Raw genomic sequence first — 12,465 nt, forward strand, 5'->3', positions numbered from 1 at the left:
TCATGCAACATCTTACTTGGCGCATTTCATTGCTAATCCATAAAAAACCTCCTGTTTTTTTTAAATCTAATAAATTATAACTCTATCGTACCGCAATTGATGCATTGGTCTCTGCAGCGTCAATGCTTTTTGCTGGTTAGATCAGTTTCATTTAGCCATTCGATGCTTACTAACTAGTTATTTCGATTTTTTACGACTTATTAAAAATTAACATAACTCTAAAGATTCCCCGGCAAGTGTATTTTCTGTTCACGTTATAATGCTATTTGTCTATATCATTGACATTATTAATTTTCTTTGACCAGTTGTCTGAACGGACACTTTTTTATCACATTTGTTTCGAGAATGTGACTATAAAATCCCAGACTTTTTTTTCTTTTTCTTTTTCATTTTCTCGGAGCAATAATATCCTCACTGCTAGTTGTTGAATGAGTCGAATGCCATTTAATCTTTCAAAAATAAGTCCACGGAAACAAAAACTTCATCTTAAATGGAACATAAATATCTGTCCTTGTCGTAAAATAATATATAAAAAAAGAAAAGAAAAAAAATAGAGCCACACATGGAACGTGAGCAAAATTGACCAATTTTCTACTAGCCTCACCTTAAGGTGTGGCTCCCCTAAAAGCCCCCATAATTGTCTCATTTTGTTTATTTGGACTTCTACTAGTCCAAAGCATCTATAAATTAATACATCTTCCTACTCTATAATTTGGTATAAACGTCAAATGGTAAAGATAAGTTTTAAACACTTACAAGATACGACACGACATAGTAGGTTTTAAAAAAGTTAATTCAATGCAATTTAAAATATATATCAAGTTAATTGAAAAAAACATAAATAACAAGCATCTAGTTCTAAACATCAAATTAGTAATTTTATTCATGATTATAAATATAAAATGGCAACAAAATATTATTTATACATATTATATTATTATTATTATTTTTAAAACCCGTGTCCTGCGCCCGTGTATGTAATACATGTTTGATGTGTATCACCAAAAAATAAGCACAAAAATGAAACCTGAGGTGAGAGAAGCCCAAATATTCAATCATAACCTACAAATCAAACACTACCTTTAGCCCACAACTCATGCTTGTTAATACCACTCCAATTCATGTCTGATGGTTCACCTGGATATGAGCCTAATCAATCATGTTCAACTCTGTGGTCATGCCTGAACATGCTAATTGTTTATTAAGATACAACACATTATATAGTGAAGCCTGAACCAAATTTAGCTAAACCTGATCAAGCCAGCAACCCCTCATCAGTGGGCATCAAATCTTTCGATTCTACGTCTAATTTGCAAGAAACACCTAGCGTAAAATGATCAATAATCACAGTCGAAAGAACGAATCTCCTTCCACCGTTAGTTTAATGAAGATGAAATAATAACATAAAATAAAATAGGACCACAAAGATAACGTATACAATAGCATTAGCACATATGACACCATTACCACTGAAACATGCCTAATAAGACTGCATTTGCTAGAAATCGTACATATGAACAACTAATATCCAAGACTAGGCAAATTTATTACTCCGTATTATAAATAAGAGTTTCCAAAATCATACAGGGATTTTGGGTCAGTATTGAATATGGGGATTTTCTCGTTTGTTATCAAACCTGGGTCGTTTCATTTTCAAGTTGCATCTCTAACCATTGAAATTCAACCAGTGTCAGTTATGACCAGATCCACAACCACCCCATGACTGCCACAAATAGATCTTACTGTATCGATTACACAAAACCATTCCAATTACCTCCTATTCCTAGAGCAGATAAGCTATACTTCCCAGCAAAAATATAAGAGGTATGTTCAACAAATCAATGGGATGCGCCATGCATATTTTTATTTTATCAAAACTAGGAACACGACAGAAGTACAATTTGTAACTAAGAAAATTCTAGAGTTGATCCAACATGAAAAAGAATTTAACAGCCTTTACTTTCATTTTGGTATCAATGAACAAAACGCAGCAAATCTATACCGATTTCTGCTGGCTATATCGTCGTATTCCAAAGGCGTCTATAATGCCAGGAGGAAAAACAGGATCAGTTGCTGCTCTGACAGCAACTTTTGCCACCGAGGTAACGCTGACAGGAGGAGTAAACAAGGGGCCAACAAGAGGAACCTGGTTCAGTGGTTTTGCATGCTGGAGAATCTGCAATGATTTAAACAAATGTTATTAAGTAAGGAAAATAATAATTCTTTGTGTCAGTTTTGGTGGAAAAACTCCCTCCTTGAATGATATGAAGTAGGAACAAGAGCCATCAAAATGCATGGTCTGTTCCTTCACCACCAGAGCTATTACTTAGAGTGAGAGAGAGAGAGCATACGAGAATAAATACATTCATAAGCATGAGAAATGTATAATTGGAAGCACAATAAAATTACCATCTCTAACGGAGACCCAATTACACCTAAAGGTATCTTCATGCTCCCAACACGGCGAGTTCCATGTATAAACCCAGGCCTCAAAATCACACCTGAAAAAAATTCACCTTCCCTTGTCATGTATAAGAATGTCACATTCTAAAAAGAACCTTACAAAGTTTCTTCTACAAGAAAACATACTCCCTTTCAACGGTTCAAATGAAAAGGAGACAATGATTTCATGGTTTTAGCAAATAAGTTGCCAAGAGAGAGACGGAGAATATCCAACTATAGCAGCAAAGTGGAATAAAACACAACATAAACATTTTTTTTTTTTTTTTCCCTGATAAGTAATAAAACACAACATAAACTTCTAATCCAACAATTAATTTGCACCTTAAGTTCAGGCAGGTGAGTCATCTCCTAGCCACTTTTAGCAACTCAACATTTGAATAAAGTGGGATACAACATTTACAAATTAAGATCCAAGTAGAATGACAGCAAGAAAGCTCACCTCCATATGGAAATCTGGTCAATAACTCTGTTTCAGCAGCTCTCTGGATCATACAAGATACAATTATAAATTCATCACAAGAAAGGATGAAGGGAGTATACATTTATCAAGCATCACAAGTACACTACCGTCGTCTTTTTCAACGTTGTAATGTACAAGTCAAAGAAAAATTGATCAAAGCCGGCTTCAAAGCATGTATTTGCATTAGTTATGTAAACAACAACAAATAAAGTTTTTTTCCCATCCTATTTTTCAATTTCGATCTATCTAAGGCCATAACCTTAGTCAAACCACATATCCTTGCTAACTCTACCCACGTTAAATTGGTCTTCCCCTTCCCCAAGCATTACCCTCAATATGGACCGTGTCACTCTTCCTAACTGGTGCACTGAATGGTATTCTTTGCACATGTCCAAACCATCTTAGTCGTTTTCTCTCATTTTATCTCCAAGTGGTGCAACTCCAATCATCTCACTAGATATACATATTTTTATGACTGAACATATGCTGAAAACAGAAAAATAGTCATTAAACATTTCATGGTATAATACCGCATCCTAATTTACTAAGATCACGTCGCTTCAACGTTCAGAAACCTTATGTGTCGTCATAAATGAATAAAGCACAATAGACACTCTCTTTTAAACAAAGGCATCCTGCTCGGCATGAATTAGTTAACGCACGACTTTTTTATAACTCACTCACATCCATACCACAATTCTCTCTGTGTAAAGTAAGTCCTTCAGAATATTCTACAAAGTATCTATACAGGTCTACAAAATCCCTACCAAGTAATCCTTCCATTAAATACCTGGTCAAACAAGTTGTAAATCCCAATATTACTACTACCTCCATCCCACTTTAATTGTCGCCTTCGGGAACCGTGACTCACCGAAGGCGACAATTAAAGTGGGACAGAGGGAGTATCATAAATTCTGATTTAATTGAGAACTAGGCATCTTATTTGTCCTAGCTAAATTCATTTATCTCCTAAGACAGGTCCTATATTACCAAATATTAATCTTATAACCTTTACAGCTTCTGGTCAGGGTGGTAGTAATATAAACTACGACAGTAGAGCTCGTTCATTTAGGTAGTCAACAAAATCTATTTAATCATGGAGATTAAACTCCTAAATTAATAATTTACTCCTTCAACTTAGCATACTGTTGCACTCAAATTATATATTAAAATTCAAATGATATTATCTATACTACTCTCACTGTGTATAAAAGAGTGAGGTATTGAACCTATTTTCTCTTTGTACTTTCAAAACATTTTGATACAAATGTCCCAGGTAAAAGAGAGGATAAAAAAATTATACATACAAGAACGAAAGAAGGGGAGACATCCTGCAAATCATCACTGATATGCCTAAAGAAAGGGAGTTAGTCCCATATGTTTTAAAATTCTTCCTCGTGTGCAATGGGGGGAGAGGGGAAAGGATGGGTCCTATTGCCTGTATAGTGTGAGAGATGAGTGGAGTACTACTGTCGGACAAATTATCCTTGGGCACGTTTCCAGTACATTTAATTGAACATGCACCCAACAAGTAAAGCCAATAATTCAAGTGTATTATGCATTTGTAAATAAAGATCTCTTATTACGTTCCTTTTCTTTTTCTTTTACAATACTGTTTCAGAACGAGTAAAATGCCTATGTTGACAATTGTCGACGGTGACGACAAGGGTTGGCAATGGTGATCTTACAGTGATGGCATGAAGACAGCAAGATGACAATTGTGATAGTGGCCGTGTCAGGCTCGACAAAAGTGGGTTCAACAGTGGTAAGCAACTGCATTGATGCTTACAAATCAACGATGGCAAGGTTTCTATCAATGAAGATGACGATGGTGGTTGGCTGTGAGTTATGGTTGGTGAGGGCACCGGTTGATCAATGATAATGACAATGACAGCCAGCCCCAAGATATGACGAGTTGTGATGGATTCACAGAGCGATGAGAGAGACGATGAGGTTTTAGCTTCAGTAAAGCGAAGTGGAGCTCCTGCAATGTCGATTACAGAAGGGATAGATTATTTTTGTTTCTAAATGCATTACTCCGGTAGCGTTAATCACACATAGGGTCCATTAGGGGTTTTGACTGTCAATACTTTAATGTGCAACAAATAGGTTTGAATGTTCGGTTTTGTTTGCGATTTTGAATGTTTAACTACAGAGGAAAATATATATACACATATAAATATATATATATAATTGTATAGAGAGAGAGAGAGAGATGAAATATGAGAGCTTTAATGAGCCAAGAGATTAGTGGCAAAAGGAGGTGAGAGAAAAAGATGGAAAAGTGAGAGAACAAAGGACTAGGAAAGAAGAGAGAGAAGGGAAAGAGAGTAGCAAACAGATATATGAGATATGAGAGAGATGATTGGTATTTTCTCTAATGCAATTGATGCAGAGCTTTCTGATACCAGTTCTAATATAAAAACACTCTAATCGACAATTAATACAGTAGGCAAAACAAGAAAAATAAAAATAAGAATAAATGAAAAGAAGAGAGAACAAATTCTGTAATTTGGTTAATTTTCAAATAACAACTATCCTTCTTCCATTACACAGAAGGCCTTAAATGGGGAGACCTAGGCAAACCCTGAGTAAGAGATATCATTAATAAAATATAAACAGTACTAAAATATAAATAACTAATAATCTAATTCATATTGCTAAAATAAAAGAAAGGAAAAACTAATAAAATCTTTCCCTATCTATCATTGTCTTATGCCTAATGTAGGTGACTAGATCATGTGCATGTACAATACATACAAGTGGGTCTCATCCAGATCCTTACCAATTGGTACAGGGTGGGAAAGAATGAAGAGAAGGTGAGAAGATATAGATAGCAATTCTGCAATTTGATTTTTTTTTTTTAAATAACAGCACCTTCATAAACAAACAACATAATCCTGAATGGTTTTATTTCTCAGAAGAGTAATGATCCACCAGTATGTAGAAGGCCTTATATAAGCAACCCTAAGCAAACGCTAAGCAAAATATAACTATTGAATAAAGATAAACAGTAATGAAAGATTGTTAGACCTTGATAGACATCGTTGGCTCTATTCTCTAATAGCTTAAGTTTTGGGGGCATGTAGTAGTCTAACATGGTATTGAATTTTGGTTCTTGGAGGTCTAGCAAGTCTCCATCTCTCCATTTTGTTCTCTGGGTTAGTGTTCTAATCTAGATTTGATCTATTTTCCTTGTCCCATGCAAGACAGACTTACATGTGAGGAACTGTGTTGAGTTTGATATACATTGTTGAGTACATTCTATGACAGCTTAAGCTTTGGGACAATTGGTAATCTAACAAAGATAAATACCAAATAATCTTATTTCTATCCCTAAAACAAATAAATAAAACAAAAACCAAAATTGTTCCCTATCTATCCATGCCCCTAAGATTAAAGTAGACGTGGGCGTCATGTGGCGTGTGCATGTGGATCAATCATGATCATCACATCTCCTTTCCTTCAAGACTTCACGTGTCCCATAAGACTGCAAAAAGCCCCCAGAAGACAGCATAGCAGAAAAAGAGTTCCACAATATCCATTGTTTTTGCAAGTGTTTCAATATTTTAATATCAGTCCTGAGGATAACTACACGCCTACATTTGCCAGCGGCTCCATTGCCCGACTTTTGTCTCCATGATACTAAAACCAAACTGAAATGATTCAACTTGCGTGGATTATTTTGCAAGTGTTTCAATGTTTTAATATATTCTTGGAAATGGCTACATCCCCATTCCCTACATTTACCATCCGTCTCCATTGTAGTGACTTTTGTCTTCTTGATGCGAAAAACAAACTGAAAAGATTCAAGTTACACGGTTTCTTGAAATTATTAAAATCAACAATCAATTTCCAGTAACTGAATGACAATCGAAACAGTGCAGAAGATACCTTTCCCTCGTAATATCCTTGCAGCAAGTAATTTACGATGCCAAAATCAGCAGCGGAGATATAAACAAATCGTTTCACACCTACAGACAAGAAACAAGAGCAAATCGCCGAGCATAATAACTACTTAGTACTGCACTGTAATAAGAATCAAACTATCAACTTTTCACCATTTTCACCAACAAGTGAAGATGGTACTGTTCAGTCCTTTCAGGGGGGAAAAATGGAAAAGAAAATAAAATGACAAAAAGAATAAAGAAGGAAGAACAGACATAAGATGAACATCAATGATGACAAAGAAAATGCGCCATCACAACCTGCCTAATTGGATGGCCATGATGCTTTTACACAATAATTTATAGTATGGTAGATTGGAATTTATGTTGCTTGTATTTAATAATTTACAATTCTTCCATACATAACAAAGTAGAACATTATAAGTCCTTAGACCACATTTAACGCATCAATTAATTATTTATGACATGGTCCCTTCAATTTTGGTTGGCGGAGGGGGAGATGGTTGGAACTTATTTTGACATTGGTTCAAAAAGTTTCTCCTTGTCCCTTTCTGTTGTGCAATAAAGTACGGACAAAAGATAACTCAAATTACAAAAAGTTTACTCACATCTTAAAAGGTATAACTTCGTCTTTCAAAGTTCTCCACTTTTTCACTTATCAAAAAAAAAAAAAAAAAGTTCTCCACTTTTTCACATTCTTGTGGCATTTCTGAAACTATATGGAGGTTTCTGCTTATAAATGGATGAATTTGCTTTTTTTTTTTTTTTTTTTTTTTTTTTGGTAATATTAAAATTTAAACGGAAAAATTTGCAAATTCATAGAACATTAATCGCATGGTATTGTCTACTGACTAATACAACAAAATTGGTTGAGAAATAAAAAATAGTTATCTTTCACAAAGTGATTTTCTATGCATATTTTGATAAGAAAAACACTAGTGTTTTAAGCAGATGTTTAAAGGACCTTTTTATTAATATTTCAAATGAATCCTTGGCAAGAAGCTTAAGAACAATCTACCAGTCAAACACATATGGAGGAAGGGGAAGTGTTTCTTTTCGATTTTGGTGATCAGTATCATCTTACTATATCATCTACTTACTTGCTTGACCTTTTACTTGCCAATTACATTCATCGCATGTTAAAAGCATGGTAAAAAAACAATGAACAACCTCTCCAAAAGTCGCAAGCTTGATCAACTACTTTCAAGATTCAGCTTCCTACTATTTGGAAGTAACACTATGTTTGGGAGAACCGAATCAGCACCTTGGATTTGGAATTGAAGGAAAATCAGTTTAAAGTTGAATTTTCTCCAATTCCAAATCCAAGGCACCGATTCGGTGCTCCAAACACAACATAAAGAATTTTCTTTAAGAGAATTTTGAATACTCGTGTCTTAAAAAGGTCTTGGAGATGAGAGGTGAAGAAATCTAGAATATCACTCTTCGTATTCTATGTTGAGCATTCAGACAGAACCTAATTGAATGTTTCGTGTTTGGAACAATTTATAAATATTGAGCAAGCCAAACTCAAGAAAACTAGAATTTTCTCACAGCCTATCGAATGCATTTCACCTATCAAAAAACAAAGAAACAAAGAACGAAAAATAAAATAAAAAATTGATCCTCAAATGCGGTTTTGAGCACTTCCTCTGACTGTGACACCCCTCGGTTGTCCATCAACTTCAGGTTATGAACAATTAAATCAGTGTAGGAAATGGGAGGAGGTAGAAGTAATGTCTATAAACACATTTGAGAATTTTAATACCTTGTTCAGCAGCAGCTCTAATTGCATTGATATTTGCTGTTCCATTGATCTTATACATATATGAGTTGGAGCCAAAACCACCAACACAAGAGATCTGCACAACTTCACCCGGTTACAAGATGAAACTAATATCTACGTCATATGCAAAGAAAAACTGAGATGGGAAATATATGCTTCTCTACATAAATAATATAGTCTAAAAAGGGTAAGAAAAATATGAAAGCAGTAGAACATACAAAGGAAACACCAGGGGAATAAGGACAATTTTTTTCCCTGCCCATCATAGATACCAATGTATAAAAGAATTATATATATATACATACATATATATATATATATATATGATAACTCTTTCCACACAAAATCAAGCAATCTGAAATGTCTTCAGCTCATCTCATCATCTCATCCCCACCCAGAACCACCTCTCTGTTTGGCAAATTAAATTCATTAATATTTTCTTTTTTCTAGTCTTGCCACGAATCCATCTCAATCCCTCTATTAGTATTGTTAACAAACATGTTTCCAAGATACTTCTCTTCAGATCATGAACAGTCGAAATAACATCAAATCGCTGTCCAAGCAAAAAATAGAAGCCACCTGTAGGGGGAAGGAGGGCATTTCTACGCCAAAAGCTCTTCCACAATATCAGGTCTTCCTCTTCCCATCATATATAACAAATAAACAGTGAACACACTGCCTTGAGAGAACTTCCAAATGAGCACATCACTCCCCCACAAAACCATATCTCCTTAATCATCTAAATCAGAGAAAATGCTTTAATACTCCCAATCCTAGAGAGCTCCTCTAATCACTGGATATCATACTGCATCATTGTCCAAGAAAAAGATAAACCTGCTATTGAAGCATTTTTAGCTATCAAGCTCCAAAAGATCATGGGAAATGGGAAATTTATACTTCAATGCACCCCCTTCCCCCCCTCTCTCCTTCACAAGTAATGCAAAAATCTAACATTACTGCCACTTCCCACTGCAAAGGAGATAGGTAAAGAACCCATCCAACCCTTCATGACAACTGTCATTTTATTTATCATCTCTCAATAACCATTTTGCAATGCTGTTATACAGTCATAAACATACAATATAGAAAATGACAGGTTATGCCATTAACCTTGAGCCTTACAATTTCCATTTCAATACATCTTTCAAAATACCGGTGACATGCAGCACATGCACCCGTTCATAAATGCACTCATTAGGAAATAATCCGCATGTTGGGTGCCAAAAGGCAACAAAAGCTATGATACAAGTCGTCGAGATAGAGGAAACACGTGTGCACAGAGATCCTTGTATAAAGAAAAAATAAGCACGCAAGAAACAAAAGATATACATGGTTCAGCATAACCCCTCCTACATCCACGGATGAAAAAGATTCCAACTTTTCTTTTGAAGAGATATTACAATGACAGAGATTACCCAACACTGGCCCGTGTAAACAAGTCCTTGACTCCTCATTCCAGGGTATGGTGGCTAATATCCGAAGCCTCTATGGGGTACTACTCCACAAAACTTTGTTATCGTCATTGGTGTTCTCTCCAGTCTACTAACCATGAACCACATCTCTATGTGCCATTTGAGGCAGAACTAACAAGACTCTCACACACCAACCTACCCCATCATGAGATTACATCTGTATCACTTTCAGTCTCATTTATCTATTCACATCTCTATTACATCTCACACCAACCTACCCCATCATGAGATTACATCTCTTATCACTTTCAGTCTCATTTATCTATTTACAACCCAAGAGTTTCCTAAAAAGAAATTTCCTAAACAAAATACAACTCCGAAATAGAAACCAAACTAGAATAGAAATTTGAGACATAATAAAACAATTTTCCACCTTGGCTTCCGTCAAGCCAATCATTGCTTCACCTATGGCCATCGATTTCAACAATTCATTGTAACTTTAGTCTTGCACATAAAACAAACCACCATTTAGAGACTTCCACCAAAGGATCGTCACTATGACCCAATCTTATTTAGGACCTTTCACCGAAGGATTCAGTCCCTCCTTGCTCTAAAGATTGCAGCAAGACATCACCATCCTGCTGACCAACTTTGATAGTCCCCACTGCACACTGGTTAATCGGTCAAATCTCCACCTCAAATCAAATCTTGTCATGTCACCCATCACGATTTTTTAACCATCATGACCAAATAAGTTGATTGATCGACTCCATATGCAACTGAAATTGCCACAACAACTGTGGAAACTTCTTGTGATTTCTGAACCCTTCGCATTAGAGCTAACTCCCCAAGACAAAACATCAGCTTTGGTACCTATTGTTGGTCGAAGGCATCATATTCAGACATAACCTCAAGGATCTTGCAATCACGGTAAATAATTAGAAGGAAAAAACAAATAAACAAGAAACATAAGAGATATATGGTTGGGCAATAAGAAGCACGAATACGAATACGGGAAATGAATATGACACGACAAGGACACCGCAAACCATAAAAAATTAAGATAAGGACACAGAAGGGATATGGCAATTTATTAATATAGCTTTTTATATGATCCTGTGTTTTAAGAGTTCTATCATTGTTCATCAACCTAACAATGACAAAAACTTCACAAATCATAATAATTAATGAGCTGCAAAAATAATTAGTTTTTCATTGTTTAAAGAACTACACAATTGAATCTACTCCACACCAACAAAAATATTTATTATTTAAACCAAAAATTTTAAATATTTTATGTCATGACCACCATATTATTAAAAATGTTCAAAGAAGTTATCATATTTGCACTTTCTTACAATGCGACATTCGTGTCGGACACGTGTCCAAGGCATGTCTGTGCCGTGTTAGCGGCGTGTCTGAAAATGAAAAAAAGTTTGGACATGTCTTTTAGGCTTTTAGCATGTCCAACATGTGTTGGGCCGTGTATGACGCGTGTCAGTGTGACGCGGATTCTTTGGCCTTTTAGGTGTGTCCTGCTTCTAGGTTGAGCACAACCCAGCTTACATCCAATACTGAACAATGAACACAACTCTTCATTCCAGCTTACATGGTGGTTGATACCCAAGCCCTCCATGATTTATCATAGTCTCCTCTCGCAATTGGTGTTCTTTCAACTCTACCAACCGTGACCAGAATTCTAAGGCCATGTGAGGTGCCAATAAGACCCTCACACACCCACCTACTCCTTCATGAAGTTACATCTCCTTCACTCCCACTCATTTTCACAAGTCCCAACCTATAACATAGGTATCAATCTGTATGTAAATAGCTTCCAGAAAACGAGAAGATCCATGTACTGATAGATATGTAAGGAAGAAAGCAAGAAAAGAAGAGAGTTTGGATTCTCTCTATCATTTTCCCCATGTCTATATGGTAAGCACAAGTTCGGATTCTTCTCTCATTCACAAATTAGCTACAGAAACATTATTAAAACACTACGTACAACAGCAGTCACTCCATTTAATGCTTCCTTCCATGAATCATCTGAAAGGAGGTTTCCTGCCAACAGAAAAGGAAAAGAAAAAGATGGTTAAAAGCAACACATCGTACTAGGACGAGGTAACCAAGAAACATACAATATAAGATACAAACCTTGATTCCAGATCAAACTATCAGCCCATGATTCTTGTATAGATGACCTACCAGATCTGCAATAAAGAAGCAAGCGGTTCAGGAACACAATAAGATCAGTTACACTATCAATCCACAGAGGGAGCTACAGGCAACCTAAAGTAGATAATAATAACCAGGCTGGAATGCAACCACTTTTCCACAAAAGGCATCTATACAGAACTATTATTGATTATTAATAAAATATAACCATAAAATAAGCCACGAATTTCAAAGATCCAAATCCATGAGACATCCAGTGAGTCT

General features: G+C 35.7%; 1 protein-coding gene across 4 annotated transcripts in view; it reads right to left on the reverse strand.

The window, feature by feature from the left end:
• Window positions 1–1,829: 1,829 nt before the first annotated feature.
• The window catches only part of LOC132286847 (uncharacterized protein At1g32220, chloroplastic), a 28,342-nt gene continuing 17,706 nt past the window's right edge, over window positions 1,830–12,465 (reverse strand). For all 4 annotated transcript variants that reach the window (XM_059789251.1, XM_059789248.1, XM_059789247.1 and 1 more), the window contains exons 4-10: window positions 12,181–12,236; window positions 12,032–12,087; window positions 8,597–8,690; window positions 6,818–6,897; window positions 2,903–2,945; window positions 2,410–2,501; window positions 1,830–2,176 (exon numbers count right to left, since the gene is read on the reverse strand). In XM_059789251.1, coding sequence (XP_059645234.1) covers window positions 1,997–2,176; window positions 2,410–2,501; window positions 2,903–2,945; window positions 6,818–6,897; window positions 8,597–8,690; window positions 12,032–12,087; window positions 12,181–12,236 — 601 coding nt within the window. In that variant the 3' untranslated portion in view covers window positions 1,830–1,996. The remainder of the gene's footprint in view (window positions 2,177–2,409; window positions 2,502–2,902; window positions 2,946–6,817; window positions 6,898–8,596; window positions 8,691–12,031; window positions 12,088–12,180; window positions 12,237–12,465) is intronic.

This window comes from Cornus florida, unplaced genomic scaffold, assembly GCF_030987335.1.
Source record: "Cornus florida cultivar Cherokee Brave unplaced genomic scaffold, ASM3098733v1 CherokeeBrave_3.0.0_Hap2_Chr11, whole genome shotgun sequence".
Taxonomy (NCBI): domain Eukaryota; kingdom Viridiplantae; phylum Streptophyta; class Magnoliopsida; order Cornales; family Cornaceae; genus Cornus; species Cornus florida.